Genomic DNA, 24,181 nt, shown 5'->3' on the forward strand with positions numbered 1-24,181 from the left:
GGATAGAAATTGGGTCTTGTAGTTCTGGAAGTCTGTGGTGACCTGCTGGAGAGAAAATACCCATCCCTGTTTGCCAGCTCCGTAGCAGGCTCATTAACCATTATATATAGGCCAATCACTCCTGAAAGGATGACCACACTGAGCAGAAGGACTGCCCAACACACTGAGATCAGAGAGCAGCACCACCACCCCTGGGTCTGCAATGCTGGAGCTCTGGTGGAGGGTCAACGTGCATCCCTTGAACCCATTCTTTAATGACCTGAGCATCAGGGCCCCAGACCCTGCAAAGAAGTGGGCTCAGACCTTGGAGCCAGCACCTCGTACTACTTCTAAAGGCAAGCAACCAAAGAGAAGTTGGTGCGAGAAGCATCCATCTCTTCCCCTTGCACTGGAAGGGACGGCAGGTTCTTTAAAGCCCTGAAACAACCTCCTTTGAATCCATGGAAGGACTCCCACTGACATCAGTGTTATCTGGACAAGGTTTGGAGAAGGAGTAGGGATAGAAAGGGGAAATATGTTGGGGGGAATGTAGAGGTCTTTTCTAAAATTAAGAACAACCCTCAACTGGATGCTGGTTCCAGCCAGTCCTACAGCTGAACCAGTCTACAATGGACATCTCTACACCGTGGAGGTGGTTAAAAGCTATATGAGATATGTGAGGGACTTGATTCTTTCAAAAAATCCAATAGGTCTGACTCTAGCCAGGACCAGCAACCTCTGACTTCCCAAAGCACCCCAAAGGGGTGGCATACCACTTAATTCACTCCTGGCTGCCTGCTGGATCATTGGCCTCCTCTCCAATTCAATCCTGGGTTGTGATCTGGCAAGAAGAGAAGGCTCTAACCATAACACAGTGAAATCCATCCGTGTGTTGCAGTGAAATGCATGAAATCCATGTGTTGGATTCAAGATAGTGATAATATGGTCTGCTTACAAGCCGAAGCTGCCCAGAAGACTTTCAGGTATGCCAGGATGCTCCATCACCTTGATTATACCCCGGCTTGAACATGAGCATGGTCTCCTGGGCTGATACACTAGTGACTGATGGACAGCAGAAAGAATCAATTATGAGATCAGGTGAGGTTTGTGGCGTCCCCTTTTACCACCAAACTCCTTTATTATCTCTGCTCATTAGATCAAACAATCACCATTTTAATGAATGTTGCTGACAGTCCTAAAATACTAGGCGGCTCAGACATCACTGAGGACAGAAAATGAATGTACAAGACCTTAGACAGATTGGAGGCTTATGCGGGAATTAACAACAATGCAGAGCAGGATGACCCATATGAGGTGGAAGGGAAAATTGCACGTCGTTATTATTGAATATTTCCGAACGCCAGCTTGGTCCTTTACAGTTTTGCCTTCAGCCATGCTGGACTCGGCATTTTTCTGATCTGAAAAAAAAAATGGAAATTTTCCCAGATCGTTTTTCTTGAGATTTCTGCCTTTACTAGCAGCTGTTGTGCATCTAAGATGAAATAGCATTTTTTGGAGGGGTCTGAATTAGTAGTCAAATATACAAGCAAAGGGAACTTCCCCACGCAGCTAGCCGGAAGAGTTGAATCACTGAAAAAATAAAGGCAGCTTGTGTCCGGACAACGATGACGTTTGTATTCTTATCAAATTAGTGCAGCTGAACTTAGCTAACTTCCTATAACTGAACTCCGCCCTCCCTGGGCTTTTGCTGATCTGTGACGTGACAAAGCATGGAGTGTCTCTGAAGAGAAGCAGAGTTCGACCGTCTCTCCCCTCTCTCTGTTATAGCAAGGACCAAAACCTAAGCCAGGTGGTTTTGTCCCCAAAAGACAGGAGAGTGAAAATCGATACACCTGTGTTTGAACTCATTGGACAGGTAAGGTGATTGATTTTAAAAAAAATCAGATTGATTTTCTTTTCACTCATCAGCTTAACTCTGAACACCATCTGACGTTGTTCAGATGCTGCAGTGAAGGGTGCCGGAGAAATGCTCACTAATGACAGAGATTAGGAAAAAGAGGTGCTATACTTGGATTCAATAGTTGCAAGCACTAAGTTTTCTCTGCTTGTATACAACAAAGTCATTATCGTTCCCATAACTTTAAAGCAAAAGTGGCAGGCCTGCTATATTTTCCTTAACAGGAAAAAAAAAAATATTTTTTTTTCTGCTTCGACCGAAAGAGAAACAAAGGGAGGTGAAAGTAGGCTGACAACTTGGACAATGCATCCCCGTGTTGTTCAAGCCCTCCGGTGCTGGCAGCCGGTTGTGCCCTGGAAAACCCAGCTCTTTTAAAAAGCAATCTAGTTTTCAATCCTGCAGAAGAAATTTGAAAACCCGATCACTCACTGCTCCGGTACCACATAGGAAAGGTTTGTCCGTGGGCAGTTGGCAACACAGAACGTGACAGCTCCCTTTTCCATGCATTTCGAGTGGAACCGGTTTCTGATCCCGACTGCTTGTTTCTTAGTTGCAGGAATTGCATACTTTTTGTTGCTCTTGCTTTGCATTTTCCTTCTTTCTCTCCCTTTCTCTCGGGTGATGGGAGAGACATCCCCCATTTTGCTGGACATTGATATCATAATCGTGTCTGGTCTGAATGCTTATACGCAATGGGAAGTAACATTTAAACATAAATGAAAATTGAGGTGGCGATGCTTCTATTCTGCTTCTAGTATTAGCGATATTTTATAACTACATGTTTACTGGACATACAGGGAGAATTTTAAGTTCAGATTGTCTACACTGCTTGGAGCCTGTGGGATCAATAATCTGCACTATAACAATCATTTTGAATCTTATGCTCTGAGTTAATTGATTCGTACTCTTTGGAGCTCATATCTGCCACTGCCCACTCCAGCTTGACTCCAAGACAATTTTTTTGAGCCTCAGCTCGTGTGTAAAATGGGAATAATTCTGCTCCACTCCTGGATTTTTTTCTATATAAGTTGTAAACCCTTTTGAGAAGGACATCTTTGTTACATGTATGCATAAAGCACCCAGAACAGCTGGGAACCCAAGACAGCACTGTAAAACAAATGTTTAAAAATAATGTTTGTGCAGTGGGAAAATATACTAATGGATTCATCTATTTCTAAGACTTATACTTAACAAGCTATTCTTTGGTCTTGGCTTCATAAGGAGCATCCTCGTTTTAAACAGGTAGTCAGGAAAGGAGCCCTGGTACAACAAACATGGTGACAACCAACCTCAACATAATCAGTTCTTTTCTAGTCCTTTTGCAGGTACCATGAACATCCAGGAATATTTCACCAGAATTTCTTACAAAGGTCCCTGTGAAAACCTGGACTTGGAGACGTTAACTGCAATCCTCCAGCACCACATCCGGGCTGTTCCCTTCGAGAACCTCAGCATCCACAGCGGGGACACCGTTGAGCTGGAGTTGGAACAAGTGTACGACAAAATAGTGAAGAGGAATCGTGGTGGCTGGTGCCTAGAAAATAATCAGCTGTTATCCTGGGTTTTGAAAACACTGGGCTATAATCTCACTCTTTTGGGAGCAAAAGTGTTCAGCCCAGAAAATAATGCATATGCCGATGAAAATAATCATCTTCTTCTCAAAGTGGTCCTGGATGGGAAATCCTATATTGTGGATGGAGGCTTTGGCATGGTCTATCAAATGTGGGAGCCCATGGAGCTGATTTCTGGGAAAGACCAGCCTCAGACTCCTGGCATCTTTCAATTCCTGGAAGAAAAGGGGACCTGGTATCTGGAGAAGAGCAAAAGGAAGGCATACATTCCCAACCACAGTGACGCTAAGCCTGACCCTCTGCAAGCAAGTGACTGTAGGAAGATTTATACTTTTACCCTTGAACCACGAGAAATAGAAGATTTCAGGGCTCAATGTGCGTATCTCCAGACATCCCCCAATTCTATTTTTGTAACAAAGTCCATCTGCAGCCTCCAGACCACTGACGGGATCCGGGCATTAATTGGGTGGAAATACACTGAGATAAAGTTCAATTTCAAGGAGAACATGGACCTGGTAGAAACCACAGTTCTTCCTGATGAAGAGGTGGAGAAGACACTAAAAGTTAAATTCAATATAACTCTAGATAAGAAACTTCAACCAGTGAATGCAGGAGGCAGGTCGTCTATGTTTTAGTCTTGACCAGAATATAGTCCTATGCTGGAATATCAAATAGACTCTCTCTTAGCATTCAATGAATTGGAAAAAAGAACACCTGGATTGCTGCTTTTTACCTTGCATATGGTAGAGGGTAGCATATAGCATATGTAGGGTGACCATACTTCCCAGTTTGGCCGGGACAGTCCCTGATTTCATAAGCTGTCCCAGCCAGTTGGTTAAAATTGAAGCAAAAGTCCCATGTTGGATGGAGCAGGGTGGGCTGTGGGAGGGGACTGGGGCTTGGGCACCTGCATGGGGCAAGCCAGGATGGCTGCCCCTTGCACTCTGCTACTGCGACCACTGCCAAGGCCTGGGCTGCACGTGGTGTAGCTGCTGGTGGTAGGGAGGAGGTGCCGTGTGGCGGTGAGGGCTGGTGGAGCCCAGGGGGTGCCTAAGAGGGGCCACTTCCAGCCTCTGCATGGTGGGGATGGAGCCAGGATGTGGGACTCTGCACTATATCGCCTTGCCCTGCCCCAGCATCAGGGCTCCTGGGAGCCGGGGGGGGGGGATGGACACAGACCCTCTCCCAGATTTCCTTCATATTAATATGGTCACCCTAAGCATATGGCACTGTGATTTGCAGACCTGTACTCCCCTCTCTTCTCTTCCTCTTACTCCAAATATGAATCCTCTCTTCCAGATCTCTACCAGTAATAGATCACTTTTCACTCAGGTCAGGGTCTGCTGCTCTGGCTTGCACAATGGGAACTGCAAGCAAGTTGATCCCCCTTCTCTGCTCTGCTTTGCACAGAGTTGTCCCCTGCCTATGCACAATGCTAAGGTGCAGGGTCTATGCAAACACTCCTCTCATTTTTCCTTGCCATTTGCCTCTTGGGGCATAACGTATGTACGCCCTAAAGGAGTGCTACATTTCTGTTTAAATATAATAGCTGGAGAACCAAGGGCATTCTGAGATTCGGTTGCAGCAGTCTGTCCTGTTTTGCACATGCATAAGGATCAGGTTGCTCTTTCCATAAACACAAAACACCTCACTTGGGACACACTGTTGGAAGTATTTACATGCTGATGACATGCAACTATGAGATGGCCATGATTACCACAACTTGAATTGGTGAGGGAAGTTTCTATTCTGCTTCTGGCTCCTCATGCAACCTCTGGGCTTTTGAGGATGTAGCCATGAAGGGGTGCCTCTGAGAAAATCTTTGCATCCAGAGGTATGGCTCATATATTTTTGCAACGGCTCTTATAGATCTCCATCTCCTCGCTATATTACTCATGCTCTGCATGTCATTGGACTATAACAAATCTCTCTCCTGACTCCAAATCGGGCAACTGGTCTGGATTGCATGAGCAGGACTCACAGGCCAGGCACCTGACAGGCAGTAACATAAATAGGATGAGGTGCTGATTTAGAGGGATGCAAGAATAGTGGCCCCTGGGGGGAGGGAGGAGGGCATCCAGTGTTTGGTTGAGCCTACGCCACAGCAGCAAACAGAGTCTTTGTGATCCCACAGTCTGCTAATTGTCAGGTAAGACCAGCGATTCTCAAACGGGGTCCCACAAGATCCTTTTAAGGGCAAAGTGCAATGTCTGTACTGTTAGGTATGCAAACACCTACATGAGAGGCAAGGATTTTGGGGGGTGATCTCTTTTATTGAACCCACTGCATGGATGGGGGTAGACCTTTGAAAGCTTGCCTAAGTCTATCCCAACTATGCACAGGGTTCAATAATAGATATCAACCACTCCCTCAAATCCTAGCCTCTTGCTTAATTCCTGGATTACTGTGGCTACAACATCACTCCATCACTACAAATACGTGCACACGGTTCACAAGATAAAACCCAAGGATTTCAAATAGGAATCCATAGTGTCGAAAACATTCTGCCCTGCTGTGGTCTTTCTGAGCTCTTTGAGACAGAAGAATTGTTGTATTATTTTTCTTTAGTCAATAAATAGGTGAAAGCCAAGAGCTGGCATTTTCCAAAGGGTGCTTTGAGTCTACCAAAGTAGAGAACTACTGGGTAGGACTCTCTGGCGCTTGCCCCCTTCCTCATAACAAGAACTGCACATAGTATTGTAAGTGGGGTTTTACCAATGCTCTGACAGTGGGACTAGCACTTCCCTGTCTTTACTAAGAACATCCTACCTAATACATCTTAGAATTGCACTCACTTTTTTTTCAAAGCCTTATCATACGGGAAGCCAATGTTCATCTACCACACCTTGGTCCCTCTCTTTGCCTGGTGCCTTGACTCTATAAGCCCCTATCCTACAACAAAAGTTTTACAGTAATGATGTCCTTAGACCAACACGGCTACAACCTACACCCCTGTTACAGTAATGATAGAACTTTTCACTTTGTACTACTGAATATTATACTATTCCTCTTGTTTGGATGCACAACATTATCTAATTTCTCCTGTAGACTAATTTGATCCTGCTGCAGATTAGTAATACCTCTAATACCTCCCCCTGGCTTTGAATCTTTGAAGCCCAAACCCTTTAAACATTGGCACTGTGTAAAAAGAAAATCTGGTGTACAGGATCATTTTAAATGAATGAGTGAATTTTTAATTTTTTCATATTCCTGAAGAATTTTCTTGGCATTATTATTTAATTGTCCACAAATAGTCTATGCATACTTGTCTTTTAAATAAAATATCTGGCTGGTCCATTTTGTTGTGCGATATACCCAGATTTAAATAACTGCCTGTTATGTACTGGTTAGTAACATAGGCCACTGCTCTGCAAGATCTTTCTCATGAAAATATTTGAGATGTAAGACAAGAGTGTTACTCCCCATTGGGTAAGGATCACAAGATGTTACTTATGTTCTTTTGTTTTTATAGATCAATTGCTGAGTTTTATTTTAGGTGACAAGACATGTAACAGTCTATCTCGTGTAATTAAGCCATTGTACTGCATTCAAGCATAGTAGCACTTTACGATCAGACGGGGCATTTAGCTGGAGACTATAATGTTGCCGTAAAGGGAGGCTGACTCACTCATTGACCAGATATTTTTCATCCTTGTTACAATTCATAGTGACACTTGAAAGACATCAGTAAAATACAGAGCGGTCACAAAAACCGGACTAAACACCAGTTAAATGTGGTTAAACAAACCGAAAGGAGAGATGTTTCATAGAGATGGAATAACTTCCCCTCCACACCATCTGCTGCCAAATGTAGATACTGAGGGAGCTTGAATATGTGCAATTCTTGTAAGAGCTCATGCCTCCCCCGCCTCTCCCGTAAGCATGAGAGGACATGAAACGAGAAAGAAAAAGGCAGCTAGAAAAGATATCTGAATTACAGAAGAGATTGGGGTAGGACCAGACCAACGGCTCTCAAGTCAGCTGTTCACAAGGAATGGTCTCAGGGTCCAGCTAGCCGTGTGTGTGTGTGTGTATCTCCTTACACATAATATTGAGGGAATCAAATCTGAATCTATCTGAGGCCCTCATTACTGTAATATCTAAGCAATCTTTGCATGCATTTAGCTGCATAATGTCTCTCAGAAGTGCTGTTACCGCAATCTTCAGTGCGCAGATGGGGTACTGAAGTAGAGAGACCTTAAATCCAGGGTTCAAAAGGCCTCTATGTGCTCACTCCCATTGATTTCACAAGCATCAGGCACCTAAATATGTCTTGTTCACATGCCTAGATTCCCCACCGAAAATCACATGGGGTGCGTCTGTTGCTGGGCAGGGACCAAAACTTGAGTGTCCTGAATGTCAGAAGAGCATCTAAAAAAGTGGGGTTTTATTTTTCTCCAGGCCTTAGCAGGAGGATGTGCTATTCCTTGCTGTCAGAGATTCCCCAAAGGAGCCCTTGCTTGGGATCCCCAGCTTTGGAGGGCTCCTGGAAGCCAGCCCAGGTATAGCTTCTACAGCGGGCTGAGCCCTTGGCTTCTCGGACTCCAAGGCCCAGCCTTTTGGTCCACCCCATCTCCCGGCTTATCAAACAGCTACTGTCCAGCTTAGCTCCTGCAGAGGGACTTTATACCTCTTTAAGGCTTCCTTCCTCCTGCCTTTCTTCCCGCCCCTGTCTCTCCTGCACCCTTGTTTCTGGGAGGCTCCTTTTCAAGGCAGTCCCTCTGCTCCATGCTTCTTGGATGCACCTCCCTGGCACCACAAACATCAGGTGCAGGGCTGGAGTCCACTCTGGGTATCAACATAGGCAGGATAGGGGGGCACTTTGGAGACTAACTGATTGAGAGCAGCATAAGCTTTCATATGGTGTCTGTCACTCACCGTGGCCTGTTGCATGCCATACAGCTGAGTGATTCACTGTCGGTGGTTTCAGAGCTTACCACCCTGGATGAATTGCTCAATGTTTATAGAGAAGTGGATTCTATCACGGGGCCAATTGTGTCAGCCGCTGTTGCCAGGCAAACCTTTCCTCTCCCATTTTCAAAACCTGATTTTTTTTTGTGTGCGCGCTAATCATTAATGTAGCTGTCAGCTCCTTAAAGGCACAGCTCCAATACATCAGAGCCCAGAACAACTCGTGGCAACAAGCAAAGGATCAGCTTTTTAAGTCAACCAAAGTTAGACACCTAAACACCTGCGGATGTCCTGGTCTGTGCCCTGCAGGGGTTTGGCACTGGAAAACAAGAACTCAGCATCACTGCGCTCTTAATTCAAAAGCTGCAGCCACCTCCCAGCAGATCAGAGATGCTAGTGGAAGCAGTCTCAACTTAGTTTTCACTCTGGCTCCAAGCGGCAGAAACTCCGCCATCCAAGCGAGCATCCTTGTTGAGCAGGCTGAGCGTAGGGGTTGAGGACTGGGCAGCCCACAGAGACCAAACTCCAGTCTTGTCCCTTGAAGGCAGGGTTGGGGGTACTTTGGAGGGTTGAAAATTTTCCCCAGTGGCACATATATTGTGCCACCCCTTTCAACTGCTTAAGGGTGCAGCCCTCAGAAATATCTGTAAAGGCAAGCATTTAAACATACCTACATTGTAAATGCTTTGGGACAGGGACCATCTCCTCAGTCTGCTTTTGAACAGCTCATAGCACAGATGTGCTCCTGACTGAATCTCTAAATCTCACCTCGATACAATAAGTCCATAGCAATACACCATATCCCAGATGACATTACCCCCATTTCCCAAGCTGGATCCGACAGAAAGTGAAGCATTTCTGGTGTTGCCACATAATGCAAATGGATCTTTAAGACCAGGAGGGTATAATGCAAGCATTTTCAGAGACTTTTGGAATGAGCCAGAACAGAAAGTCTGATGCTTGCTGGTTTGCAGGTGAGTACTCAGATGTATTACTTTTAAATTAATCTGTTCGACACAATTTGTTCTGTATGGAAATTAGCTTACGCTGCTGATTAGCTTGCTTTGGGTCAGCAACATTCCATTGCTTTCCATTTTGTACCTCCTTTCATCTTCATATAAGGGAAATTAAAGTCACAAAAGCAAATAGGGCTGACGCAGTGAAACACATTGCAAAGCAGCAAACATTTTTTTTTCCAAGTAGAAGGACCAAATTTGTGCTTTTTGTAAGAAAAAGTGCTTGAGAATTAAACTAACTAGTTCACATCCAAAAATAGTGTATGAAAATCAGCTCCGTGGTCATATGCAATCCACCTGCCACTCAAATAATGTAGCTGCATGCAAAGGAATCAAACTTTCATTAATGCTAACAGTGAAGAATCATTTCCTATCTATCATCTAACTCCGGGGAAACAGAGCTATGCCCTGGGAAGTTTGCAGCCAGACAGCCCAGTTGTCCGATTCTTGTTGCCTACCAAACCGATCCTACAAAGATACAGGAATGAGGAATGAAATACATCGGCTGTTGAGGGAACAAAAGTTAACATGAGCAAGATCTGAATTGGATCTCATCATTTTTGTCAGCTTGTTCTAGGCGTGTAGACTGGTAACACACAACTTATCTAGCACATCAGGGCTTCTCACATGACAATATTGTAATGTGACTGTCACGTGTGGAACAACAGAAGGAATCAGGGGCAGCCTGCAGAGCTGAGCTGACTCTTAATTTGGATTGCAGCTCCCAGAAACCCCCAGGAGCTGGGGGGTGTGGGGAAAAGGCAGACAAAGCTTGGGGCTGGAGTAAGGGGAAGAGAGGGCAGCCTGAATGTGGAACCTCATCAGGCCTACAGAGGAGTGCACGGTGGAGCTGGAGGAGCCAGGACTATGGACTCAAGGAGCTGGACTTAGACTTGGGAGCAGCTTCAGGCTGTTGTTCGAGTGCCCTAGGGCATGTGTAGATGAAATGGGGGCCCTACATTGAAGCAGCAGGTTTTTAAAAACCTGAGATATGTGATGGTATTGTGAAGATATCTCCATACTGGAGATAGTGTTGGCAGGTTTTGCATGTCTTGTCATGGCATGGCCTGGATACTTTTGGTGTGTTTTGGGCTGTAGGAAGTTGGCTTCTGGTGATGAGGTTAGTGAGGTTCAGTGCTTGTTTGAATTTACAAATCACTTTTCACAGACGAGCCTACGAACTGCACGCGTGACACAAGTTTTGCTGGTCGGCAGCCTGAGGTGCAGTTTCCCAGAAACCCCTGCACCTATCTCCTTGAAACTTGGCAGGCTTTGTGGCCTCAGCAGGGGCTACCGTCCCTGCCATTTTCATCCAAATCTGCCAAAAAATCACAAAGTTATTTTGTAGAAATCTCCCCTTATTTGTTTTGGATACCACCGTTTTGTGCTTCCCCATTATAGCCTATGGGCGAAACGTCGAAACAGTGTCGAAACAGTGAAACCGTTTCAACGAAACGAAATGGAACAGTGCTTTCGAAACTAAACGAAACTCGAAATGAAACACTGTCCCATCGAAACAGCAAAACGGTACTGTTTGGCACAGCCCTATTCAGCATATCTTTATACAAGACATGCCCAGAACATCTGATAGCTGTTTAAGGAAATTTTGAGCACATACAGGTGAATAAATAAGTATATTGATGGGTTAGGAGTAACCAACTGTCCTGATCTAAATAATACTATCTAAGGATCAAGATGATCTGAGATGGGCCTGTCTTTTAAATGAGTAAGATCATATTCCCTGGGCCAAATAATGTTATCCAAGTGTTAGTTATAAAATGCATTGTATAGGGAAATATTGTTGGTTAAATTGCTAACGTGTTAGATTTCAGCCTGGAATCTTAGTCAGTTCATAACACTGACCTCCATTTATACTTTCATTGCACTGGCACCCACTCCAGTCTTAAACCAAACCTGTATTGTGTTGGATACAGGATGTACGTACGTACGTACATACATACAACAAAAGACCTAGTTATAGAAGCATGCTGGAAAGGTGCTACACAATTCTTACCTGCTCCTAACTTTATTTCTGTTTTGAAAGCATTGAGATACATAGCTCCAGTGTGCACCTGTCTCTTCAGTTTTCTTTCAAACCCTACACCCAGAGGCAAGGGGTAAAGCTGCAGGTCAGTTAATCTGTGCTTTAAAAATAGGGAGTTGCTGAAGATCAGTTCCACTGCATTTAGTTGTTTTGCTCCATGTACAGGAGAAATGAAAGCCAGAGAATATTTCACAAGAATTTCTTATAAAGGCTCCTATGAAAATCTGGACTTGGAAACCTTGACTGTTCAAAACCTCAGCATACACTGTGGGGAAACAATTGGGTTTGACATAGTACCAATCTATAACAAAATTGTGAGGAAAAAACGGGGTGGATGGTGCATGGAAAATAATCACCTTTTATTTTGGACTTTGCATGTAATAGGGTATGATGTCTCTATCTTTGGGGGAAACACTTATGATCTGGCAGAAAATATATATGTTTCTCATATAAACCACATTCTACTGAAGGTGATTATTGATGGAAAATCCTACATTGTGGATGGTGGCTTTGGTGATTACCTACCAAGTATGGGGATTTCTGGGAAAGATCAGCCTCAAACTGCTGGAATCTTTCACTTTCCTGAAGACAATGAAAGCTGGTACTTTGAAAAAATAAAAAGGATGCAGCGCATTCTCAACCAAAACTTTTCCACCAGTGATCATCTGAAAACTGAACAAATACATTTTCCTAATTTTGTCTGTCTTGAGCCACAAAGCATAAGTGACTTCCAGTCACTGAATTCATAACTCCAGACATCTTCGGATACATGGTTCAGGAAAAAGTCAATTTGCCTTCAAAACATTGATGGGCTTTGAGCCCTAGTTGGATGGACGCTCACTGAGATGAAATACAAGGAGAACGTGGATCTGGTGGAAATCACAACTCTTACAGATGAAAAGGTGGAATAGACTCTAACAGACAAATTCAACATAACACTAGATGAGAAACTCGTACCAGTCAACATCCCTGGTTTGCCAGCTAATTTAGCTGATATGGTGTAATTCTATACAATTGAACCAGATAGATCTTTTAAAATCTAAGCATAACATGCCCCATAAATATTAACCTTAAAAGATCATTAAAGTGACTGTAAGTTGAGTTTTTGAGTTGAAATCCAGGAAACTTAATTATATCATTAATTGTATGCATCCGTGTCTTATCTTTCCTCATACTTCTTCACCTTTTCAAATCAAATCAGTTTGTTTCCTTTTCTTCTATAGAAATTATTTCTAAATCTCTATTGATTTTTGTTCTTCTTTTATGTTTTTATTTCTGACATTTCTTACTATGATATGGGTGACTAAAACCTAATGTAGAATACAAGATGGACTGTGCCATCCCTTTGCACAAAGTTTATACACAATTTCTAGTTCATACACAATTTAAATTTCAGCTTGTCCAGTCGTAATCGTAGGGATTATTCACATGACATAAAACAGATCAGACTGAAAATGAAGCAGTTTTTTTTTTCTTCAACAACCCACAATTCAACGATAGATCATTAGGTAATTATTCGCTGGAGTCAGGGTGAATAAAAATCAATGATTTTTTTTAAATCCAAAAATCGAATTTTATTTACATCAGATTTCTTGATTTAATTGTATTTTTAATTTTTTGTTAAGATGATTTTTTTTTAAAAAAACCTCGCAACCCTATATAAAGATAGTTTTTATTTAAGAGATGTTAAAGCTCAAAGATACCATAATGGAATAGGGATTGTAACTTCTAATTATATACTATTTGAGACATATATTCATGTAAGTTTTTTAGGAAAGTGTTATAAATAGATCACAACAGGCCATGGACTGTATTAGGTGCCCAATTTTATGGGGTTCCCAGAGGCTCCTCTGTAGATTAGTGAATATTAAAAAAAACCCCACCCTACCCAATGGGACTCAGTGCTCAGTCTAGAAGATCCCATTAAGCATCTCTGTGATGCTTAGTTTCAGTTCTCAAATGGTGGTTTTGTGTCTCCAGAGATAGCATCCTTGTTCACAGCAGTATACGGAGATTAGAGGGACGACCCTCTGGTCTCTCTGCAAGTTTGTGTACACGAAGCCAAGCCCTTACCTCTCTCTAAAAGTGCAGTTTCAAGAAGTTAAATGAATAGAGGATATCAAACAACAAGAATACAGTTTTTGTAGAAAACAATGATTAAATTGAGGCTTCCTGACCAGCGCTTTAAATTGATTTGATTTAAATCAAATCTACCCTGGCTGATGTTGAGAACTACTTGGATGGCCTACGTTCTAGTACCTTTTCAGAAACCATCTTACTGTAGGCAATTTATACAGGGTCCTATTTTCAAAACCACTCAACATTTGGAAGCCCAATTTTAGAAGTGTAGGGCCTGATTTTCTAAGTATTTGAGTACCTACGATGCTTTAAGAAATGAACAGGATTGAATTAAACATCTTTACATTGATTATGTGAAGTGCCAAGTATTAGTATTGAAATAAAATTCTTATTTTGGTATAATATATACAGTGATGTTTAAAATATGCTTGTGATGGTATTCGTTGTGTATCTGTAACACATTAGGCTGGCACGATGGAACTTTTGCAAGGTTTCAAAAAAGAAGTGTCTAGTACTAAAGAATAGCTCTATGTATTATGCCCTTTGAAAATTTATCCTGCAATATCTTAAAAATATATATTTCTCCACAAGATGGGAAGAGGGGATTTTTGTGGTGCCAAGGACTATAGCCGACTGTCCAACAGGGAGTTAAAAAAAAAAAAATCAGGCAAAACTGAAACAACTTTTAAGGGGAAAAAACCAAAACTCATTTGATCTGGTTTTAACCAGTGGAAAGAAAAAGTTTAATCAACTCATGGATCACTGGAGACCAAACACACATACTCGTTTCAGACGGACTCTGTCCCCTCTTGCATTTTAAGATACAGCATTTGCAGAGGGCCTGGATCTATGTCACTTCTCAACTATATTGACTGCCAGCGCAGCAGCAAACAGATCAAAAGCCAACCCCCAACCCACAAAAAAAAAATCTTGCAAGGGGCTGAAAACCAATACAAACATCGCCGGGGCTGTTTTACAAGTAAGTTCCTTTTTAAAGTCATAATCTGTGTGTATGGTTAGAGGCATGTGGGTGTGTGCAATCCAAATTGAAAAATCTTTCTAGAATATGGTGTATGGAAACTATAGAAAAGGAAACAAATTATAGCCAGCTGGGCTAAATAGCTCTGAAAAATGGCATAAATGGTAGGAAAATGACATTGGCTTTTGCTTTTATTAGCAGCTGCATTTGAACGGAACAGATGCATTCACTGGGAGTCAGGCATTCTAGAGTCTCCAATCTATTTTCAAAATTTATTAATTTTTATAGTTTTTTTTTTCATCCTGCAGCTGCAATATATTCTTAGTAAAGCAAAGATAAATAAACTAGCCAATAATCAAAAGATTTCCTCCTAAGAGGGGAAAGATCATTCAACCTTTCAAAATTACATAATTTGCTTTTTGTACTACAAAATGGCTTTTGGGGCGGGGGGGGGGTCTATAATAGAATAGACCAAGTCTGATGCATATTGGGATATTTGTAAATGTAATCGTGTGTACAGGTGTGCTGACTGCTCACGGATATTCGGTTTGTTGAAGGCCACACATTGAAAGTGTTGGGGTATGATATTACCATTTTGGGGGCCAGCCTTCAAGGAGTTGAAGGCTGCTATTAAATTGCCCCTCAGTCTTCTCTTCTCCAGACTAAATAAGCCCAGTTCCCTCAGCCTCTCTTCATAAGTCATGTGCCTCAGCCCCCAAATCATTTTTGTTGCTCTCCACTGGACTTTCTCCAATTTGTCCACATCCTTTCTGTAGTGGGGGGGCTCAAAACTGGACACAGCACTCCAGATGTGGCCTTACCAGTGTCAAATAGAGCAGAATAATCACTTCCCTCAAGCTGCTGGCAATGCTCCTACTAATGCATCCCAGTATGCCACTAGCCTACCTCACAATGAAGGCACACTGTTGGCTTATATTCAGCTTACTGTCCTCTGTAACCCCTATGTCCTTTTCCATTGGGTTGCTGCTTAGCCAGTTGGTCTCCGGCTTTTATGAATGCATGGGATTGTTCCATCCTAAGTGCAGGACTTTGCACTTGTCCTTGTTGAACCTCATGAGATTTCTTTTGGTCCAATCTTCCAATTTGTCTAGGTCACTCTGAATCCTAGCCCTACCCTCCAGCATATCTACTATTCCCCCCAGCTTGGTGTCAGCTGCAGACTTGCTGAGGGTGCACTCTGTGCCATCTTCCAGGGTGCTGATAAAGGCATTGAGCAAAACTGGCCCCAGGACCGATCCCTGGGACACCAGCTGCCAACTAGACATTGAGCCATTGATTACTAACCTTTGTGCCCAACTATCAAGACAGTTTTCTATTTGTCTTACAGTCCATTCAGCCAACCCCGTACTTCCTTAGCTTGCCTGCAAGAATGTTGTGGGAGACACGATCAAAAGCCTTGCTAAAGTCAAGGTCTATCATGTCCAATCCTCTCCCTGCATCCACAGAACCAATCATCTCATCATAGAAGGCAATCAGGTTGGTCAGGCATGACTTGCTCCTGGTGAACCCATGCAGTCTGACTGGTCCTAATCACCTTCTCCTCCAAGTGCTTAGAAATGGATTCCTTGAGGATCTGCTCCATGACTTTTCCAGGCACTGAGGTGAGGTCAACTAGTCTGTAGCTCCCCGGATCCTCCTTCATCCCTTTCTTAAAGATGGGCCCTTTTTTGCCCTTTTCCAATCATCTGTGACCTCTCCCAGTCACCATGTTTTCAAAGATGATGGCCAGTGGCTCTGCAATCACGTTGGCTGACTCCCTCAGCACCCTCGAGCACATCATGTCCGGCCCCACGGACTTTTACGTGCCCAGCTTGTCTAAAAAGTTCCTAACCTGCTCTTTTGCCACTGCTAGCTGCTCCTCCTCTCCCCATACCGTGCTGCCAGGTGCAGTAGTCTGGGAGCTTTTCCGCATCATCTGACACTAGGTTGTCTCTCCCATTTGGTAAGGAACCCACACTTTCCCTGATCTTCCTCTTGTTGCTGACAAAACTTTCATTACAGATGCAAATTACTTCAGGATAGCTTAAGGAATGGGTTAGAAACTAAACATTTGAAGATGTAGGAAACAATTGAAATTTAAGGAAACCTCCAAAGTATTTCACATAAGGTTCCTGCTTTCAGAGAAATATACTGGTACTTACACAGTGCCAAACTTGGAACATGGGGATGTGATGTATGATGAACCACTGAGAAGGGGCGAAGATTGATATGCATGATTTCTCAATGGCACTAAAATGTGATAAAAAAATGCTGAATAACTTTTACAAAGATCATGAGTTGAGCTTGGGTTGTGTCAGTGTGGGGGGAGACATCTCCAGGTGGGGAAGGAGCCAGAAAACCTTAGCCAGTCAGGATCCACTGGGGCTGAGCTAGGCACTTTTGAAGCAGCTCAAGGTCAGCGAGCCTGTGAACCGCCTATGAGCATTTTGACTGCTTCCAGTAAATACTACCGGGATCTGAGGACAGCAATCATGCTCACTTGTCTTTCAGCTTATATTGCCTCTAATTAGAATCATAATTGAGTTTGTGCAATGATTATATCAGATAAGAAACCGTACAAAGCTGCAACTCTCAAAGGGGTCAGAAGCTTGATTTGATGATAATCATCTGAACCGCTGGGATGCTTAGCTGACTTCCTGATACAACTCAGCATTTACATTGTACCTCACAGCCAACAGTTTCAAAGTGTTTTACAAACATGTACAGGGGCTATTATTTCTCTCCGTTTACAAATGGGGAAAGTCAGGTATGCCAAAAATGAGTTGTGCTGGGGATATGTGCATATATGTACATGTATCTGCTACTTCTAATTTATTGAAAGATCTTCACAAACACCATCATAAATAATGTGGATTAAAATAAATGTTACTTCCTTTACAGAAAAAATGAACATTGAGAAATATTTTTCAAGAACCGGATACAAAGGCTCGTATGACAAACAAGATCTGGAAACCTTAACTGCAGTCTTCCAGCACCACATCCGAGCGGTCCCCTTTGAAAACCTAAGCATCCACTGCGGGGAAACTATTACTTTGGAGTTAGACCAAGTTTACAACAAAATCGTGATGAAGAGGCGTGGTGGATGGTGCATGGAAAACAATCAGCTGCTAAACTGGGTTCTGAAAACGCTGGGGTATGATACTACCATTTTGGGGGCATATGTATACAATCCTCAACAAAACACATATGCTACCCGAATGACCCACCTTCTCATAAAGGTGGTTATTGGTGGCAAAGCCTATATTGTGGATGCAGGTTTTGGCGTGTCTGGTCAAATGTGGCAGCCAATGGAACTTATTTCTGGAAAAGACCAGCCGCAGATTCCTGGCATCTTTCGCTTTACAGAAAACGATGGGGTCTGGTACAATGAGAAAATAAGGAGGAAACAATATATTCCCAATCAACACTTCTCTGATTCTGATCTTCTAGAAAAAAGATTGTGCAGGAAACTTTACTTCTTCAGTCTTGAGCCACGAACGGTGGCAGATTTCCAGTTCCAATGTACGTATCTTCAGACGTCCCCAGACTCCTTGTTTACAAAGAAGTCTATTTGCTCTATTCAGACCACAAACGGGTTTCGGGCATTAATTGGATGGACGCTCATTGAGACAACATACAATTACAAGGAGGACATGGATGTTGTGGAATTCACGACCCTTCAAGAGGAAGAGGTGGAGAAGACACTGGAGGATAAATTCAACATAGCTCTGGAGAGAAAATTAGTCCCAATTAATGACAAAGGAGCATATAAAATTTAGTGTTTTGGATGAAATGCTATAATGATACATGTTTACGGCCTTTTTCATAATCTATTTAATCAGCATTAGATAAATTGCAGGAAAATTAGTGCCAGGTGAAAGTGAGAACTTCAGTTCAAGGAAAACAGGCCCTTTAGTTTCTCATATCAATTGAGAGGCACCTGCTCAAGTACTGTGGGAGGAAATGCGGTCCCAGGAGAGACTGTGGAGCAGGGTGGGAAAGGGGGAAGCAGCATTTTTTAATAGCTTAAGCAGATAACTGGGAGTTAGAAATATTGAATCTAACACACTATTGACCTTTAACCACTGGGAAAATCACAATGGCCAAAACGTAGGCAACACCATCCCAGGTAGGACTTAAATAATAGCCTGATTTTCACAGGTGCTAAGATCTTTCTTCCATTTCCCTACTTATAAAGTAGGACTAATCACAATACATATGAGGAGGAATAATTCATTCGTGATGGGGGAGCACTTGAACTTCATCAGCCCAGAGGTACCACAAACAGCAAAATGTTACAAAGTAAATGCCTTCGTTATTCCTGCAATGAACTGCACACACTGATTATTTAATACATGCATATGGCTCTCATGCTATATAATGGATGAACTGTAATAAGGTGCCTAGTCAAGCATCACAATTTGTCCCTGCAGTTAGACTTCGATTGGCGCCATCCCGTGTAGATGAGGGTGTTGCACTTTATTTACGTTACAAAGCTAGAATTGTGGAAAGTAAGCTAGACACAAAAGCACTTTAACTGCGCTACACCATTATCCTTTTCAAAGCATCAAATGTGGTTTTGTTCTGGATTATCCCACTTTCCATCACAGACTGCCTAAGAATCACATGGCCAGAAACTGCATTTTTTAATAACAAATATAAGTGGGAATGTCATCAAGGTGATGCGTACTTGAAAGAAAACACATGAATCTAAGAGAGTCCCCTTCTAACTTTAAAGCTGAGTCAATCAGCTATTAGATAAAAGCGCCAAAAAGCCCCACTAAAGCGCTTGATCTATACAGATGTCGGGCGAGCCGGGTCCAACTAATGCGATGCCTCTTCTGGGCATGCGCAGGGTTCGGCATGGGGGTTCATGGAGTTTAAAGTGGATTTTTTTAACATTTTCAAGCAGGCTTTGTGATTTAAAAAACATAGCTCCCTATTTAAAAAAAAAATATTTCCCATGTTGGTATGTGAAAGACAGACAAAGATAGGGGAACCTGCCTGGAAAAAAGAAAGCAGCAATGTGTGTGATGGCAACAAATTAAAAAAAAAAAAAGACAAATCTGTTCTGCAGTTTCTTTGACTAATCATAGCCCTGGGCGTTGCTTTTAACTGCAAGTTAACTATTACAGCAAAAAGATATGTGTGATTTGGGCACACATCATGCCTGTTGCAAAGTACAGCTGAAGTTAAATAATAATAGAACTATACTTAAAACACCTTGTAAAAGCTGAATTGTTTTATTAACACAATCTGTATTTTTCAGATTAAGATTTCACAAACATCTGTCCTCCCTTCCCTCTTATTAAACAGTTTCTTTATCATAGACCGGTAGCTCCTCAAATTAGCAAACGTGTATTAAGAGTTTCAAATAAAACCATTTGCCCTTTAACTAAGGCTCTCTCAATCCACAGAAAACAGTACCTCCTTCGGTGGCTGCTGACGTTTCCCGTTTTCTTATTCTCTTTGATCTCACACAGTCTTTGACATCCCTTTACTTCTGAGCTTGCCTCTGTAGTCATCTCTGGTTCTGTTCCCACCTCACCTGGCTCTTGCTTTCGACTATAGATCTATTCTCCGTGGTCCACACGTTTCAGTCCTCGACCCTATCCCTCACTGTACCATCTTTTATATCCACCATCCCATTGAGATTTCATCTCCCCTTGCTCTCCTGACCCGTGACAAATGCTACTAAGTCCCGGCATTAGATTAAATGGGGGTAAGCCATTTCATACCTGCTGAAGATGTTTTTCTAACAAAATATCCCAACGTTGGTAAATACATTAGTGTTTTTGCTGTGAATGTCAAATCCAAAAATAGTGAATACAAGTGCTGCCGAAAGGACCAAGAATAGCATCGATTAATAAAAAAACTATAAAAGGCACCAAACGTCTGCTGCTTACAGTTTGAGGAGCCTTCCTTGTGGAAAACAAAAAAATATTCTAAAAAGGGCTGGCTGGCTGGCCTAAAAGTAACCTGTCTCCCCTGCTCTTCATAGGTGGGATTGTATGTGGCAGTTCATTCAACCTGTTCCATCAGAAATATAGTTTCAAGCTAAAGTGTTATTATTAATGAACTTGCTTCGAGAAGTTTGAGGATAATCTACTGCATGGAGTTGAACAGTTCTGAACAGTTTTAGCTGCAGACTGTTGCTGAAACCAATGAGAATGCAAGCCATCCCTCTGCTTCCAAACTGTATTTGGAAATATGAAATCCATTATTTTAATCAAGAGAAAAACAAGATGCTTTTGCTTTAAGGCTGAGATCTGGATTAAATCCCATTAGATTTACATGGAACCGGGTACTCAAATGCCAAAGACTGCTTTGCATAATTAGAATTATAGGAAGTTAGGGTTGGAAAGGACCTCAGGGGGTCGCACCTAGTCCAACCCCTTGCTCAAAGCAGGACTGGTCCTAATTAGATCATCCCAGCCAAAGCTTTGTCTAGCCAGGTTTTGAAAACCTCCAAGGATGGACCTTCTACCTGGATAACCTGTTTCAGTGTTTTACTACCCTCCTAGTGAGAAAATTCTTCCTAATATCTAACCTAAACTTCCCTTGTAACTTGAGCCCATTGCTCCTTGTTCTGTCATCTGCCACCACTGGGAACAGTCCAGCTCCATTCTTTTGAATCCCGCTTTAGGTAGTTGAAGGCTGCTATTAAGTCCCCTCTGTCTTCTCTTCTATAGACTAAGTAAACCCAGTTCCCCCAGTCTTTCCTCTTAAGTCATGTGCTCCAGCCCCCGAACCATTTTTGTTGCCCTCTGCTGGACTTTCTCCAACTTTTCCACATCCTTTCTGCAGTGGGGGGCCTAAAGCTGAACATAGGACTCCAGATGTGGCCTCACCCATGCTGAATAGAGGGAATAATCACTTCCCTTGACTTGCTGGCAACACTATTACCAATGCAGCCCAGTATGCCATTAGCCTTCTTGGCAATGAGGGCACTCTGCTGGCTCATATTCAGCTGATTGGCCACTGTACCCCCCAGGCCCTTTCTGCAGAGCTGCTGCTTAGCCAGTCACCCCCAGCCTGTAGTGGTGCATGGGATTGTTCTGTCCTAAGCGCTGGACTTTGCATTTCTCCTCATTGAACCTCATGATATTTCTTTTAGCCCAATCATCCAATTTGCCTAGGTCACTCTGAATCCTAGCCCTACCCTCCAGAGTATCTATTATTCCCCCGAGGTTGGTGTCAGCTGCAAAAATGCTGAAGGTGCATTTGTGCCATCTTCCAGGTCATTGGTGAAAATATTGAACAAAACTAGCCCCAGGACCAACCCCTGGGGCACTCCACTTGATACCGGCTGTCAACTAGACATCGAGTCATTGATTACTACCCTCTGAGCCTGATGCACTAGCCCATTTTCTATCCATCTCAATTCATTCATTCAGCCCGTACTTCCTTAGCTTGCCTGCAAGAATGTTGTGGAAGACTGTATCAAAAGTCTTGCTAAAATCAAGGTACCGGTCTCCCCGCATCCACAAAGCCAGTCATCTCACCATAGAAGGCAATCGGGTTGGTCAGGCATGACTTGAACCCATGCTGACTGCAACCCATGCTGACTGCTCCTAATCACCTTCTTCTCCAAACTGCTTAGAAATGGATTCCTTGAGGATCTGCTCCATGATTTTTCCAGGGACTGAGGTAAGACTGGCTGGTCTGTAGTTCTCTGGATCCTCCTTCTTCCCTTTCTTAAATATAGGCACTATGTTTGCCCTCTTCCAATCATCTGGGTCCTTTTGTGACCGCCATGAGTTTTCAAAGATGATGGCCAATGGTTCTACAATCACATCACCCAACTCCCTCAACACCCTTGGGTGCATCCCATCTAGCCCCATGGATGTGTACACATCCAATTCCTACACATACCTAATGCCCAATGGAGTCTGTCTACCATCACCAGTTGTCTAGTGAGGGTCCTCTAGGAGACAACTATTCATAACAAATGAAACGTGGTTCAAACTCTGAGATGCCATTGGAAAAAAAAAAGATTAGAAAAGCAATTAAAAAAAATCACAAAGAACAAAGTTTAATCAGTTCATGGATCACTGGAGGCAAGACATAGGCTGTGTACCCACTTCAGCTAGACTCTGTCCCTGTGATGTTTAATATTCAATACAAAGCAGACCAAAAAGTAACAAGCCAGGAGGAAGAGACAACAGAAGGGAAACTGTGTAATTCTCATGTCTTCCCAGCATTAGTAGCTACAGATGGGCCAAATTGTTCAACTGGCTTCAAAAAAGGGGAGAATAAAAGCTAACACAATCGTTTTATCATCATCTTGGGCAGATCATTTCAGAGTCACGTCTTTCAGCAATCAAATGTCATTTCACCAAGCCCTGTAGGCATCAGCTGACTAACATAATGGATAAAAAGGCCATGAAATGTTTTCTTTTGTAGAAAAGACGTGAAAGTGCAGGCTGTCATATCTGTTAAGTCCAGATAAGTAACGTTTAATTATGACCTGCTGGAACTCTTGACCCATTCTGAGCAACACTGGGCATGTTGATTGACTGGTGCTCACATGCTGAGGATAAAAATAAAAGCTTTTACTCAGCACCCTTGTAAACAAATAGCAGAAGGAGATGCTAACTTGTCAACCCAGTTTGCAGTTTTCCTGATTACTTGCACCAGTTCCTCTCCATTGTCGACACATGCTGCTTTCAGCAAGTGCTTGTGGCTAACTACACGAGATTTCCTGATGGAGTGTATTAGTAAGACAGATGCAGAATGCCAATATTCACTTTCCAAGGAATAGGGAACTAGGTTCTCAATGACGCTTGAACAATTCTTAGTGGTATGAATGGTCAATGAGGACACACATGCCACGTACTGAAGACTGAGTTAAAACACTGATGCATCTCGGCTGTTAAAACTTAAGGCCTGCTTTAAAAACTGCTGGGGCCTAAAGAAGCTAATAGGCACATGGGGGGATTTATAGTCCCAGCATTGCCCAATGGTATCTGTCAGCACAGAAATACCTTTAAAAATATCAGTTTGTCACTGAGGGTTTGGCCACCAGCCCTACATTGCAATACAATGTATACTATTAACAAGGGGATGCAACCTAAGGCTCACAGGCCATATCCAGCCTGCAGAGTGATTCTCTGGCCTGTGAAGCCAGGGTATTGGGGAGGATTTGGCAGCAACCTGTGGTGACAGGAGGAAGGGAAGGGGTGAAAAGGAAGGGGAGGATGGTGAGGGGAAGGTGGGATGCCAACCCCTGCTCTTAAGACGGTATTTTGTAGTTCCTGCTGAATAAGGATTCATCTCAGCAGCTGTTTTTAAAGTTGCACTTGACTAGAACATCTAACTATCAGCAAGAGCTCTTTCAAACTTCTAGCCATCTTTTAAAAGATCTATATAATCTATCTTAAATGATTAAAAAATTGCTACCTTAAATATAATCTTTCTTAAAGGATCTATATAATTGATGAGGGTTGTGCTGGAGTTACTTATTTTTTCTCTTACCCTGCAGTGACAGAATGTGAGCTTTGTATGAAGTTGCTGAAACTTAGGTTGCTCTACCCAAAGCTTTCTATATTTGTGTACTTATGTACATAGGTACAAACACACACATACTTTGCAGAGACAAACTCTAGGACATAGAGATTTCTGTGCGATTCTGTGGGGTTTTTTAAACCTCCCCTAAATCAAATGACGTAATTCTATTTTGGG

The 24,181-nt window shown here is 42.7% G+C and overlaps 2 protein-coding genes and 1 pseudogene across 3 annotated transcripts; all 3 read left to right on the forward strand.

Annotated features, from left to right (window-relative positions):
- Nucleotides 1–1,763: 1,763 nt before the first annotated feature.
- On the forward strand, nucleotides 1,764–18,977 carry LOC102575242 (arylamine N-acetyltransferase, pineal gland isozyme NAT-10). Of its 2 annotated transcripts, none has more exons than XM_006273975.4 (2): nucleotides 1,764–1,855; nucleotides 17,399–18,977. In XM_006273975.4, the coding sequence occupies exon 2, from the start codon at nucleotides 17,404–17,406 to the stop codon at nucleotides 18,274–18,276; it is 873 nt and encodes a 290-aa protein (XP_006274037.1). In that variant the 5' UTR covers nucleotides 1,764–1,855; nucleotides 17,399–17,403; the 3' UTR covers nucleotides 18,277–18,977. The 2 variants fall into 2 exon arrangements, with proteins under 2 accessions (XP_006274037.1, XP_019343772.1); XM_019488227.2 differs by lacking the exon at nucleotides 1,764–1,855 and adding an exon at nucleotides 14,287–14,497.
- On the forward strand, nucleotides 1,766–6,765 carry LOC102575009 (arylamine N-acetyltransferase, pineal gland isozyme NAT-3). Its single transcript, XM_006273974.4, has 2 exons — nucleotides 1,766–1,855; nucleotides 3,212–6,765. The coding sequence occupies exon 2, from the start codon at nucleotides 3,228–3,230 to the stop codon at nucleotides 4,101–4,103; it is 876 nt and encodes a 291-aa protein (XP_006274036.2). The 5' UTR covers nucleotides 1,766–1,855; nucleotides 3,212–3,227; the 3' UTR covers nucleotides 4,104–6,765.
- On the forward strand, nucleotides 11,610–12,443 carry LOC132243613 (arylamine N-acetyltransferase, liver isozyme-like; annotated as a pseudogene).
- Nucleotides 18,978–24,181: the final 5,204 nt, after the last annotated feature.

This window comes from Alligator mississippiensis, chromosome 10, assembly GCF_030867095.1.
Source record: "Alligator mississippiensis isolate rAllMis1 chromosome 10, rAllMis1, whole genome shotgun sequence".
Taxonomy (NCBI): domain Eukaryota; kingdom Metazoa; phylum Chordata; order Crocodylia; family Alligatoridae; genus Alligator; species Alligator mississippiensis.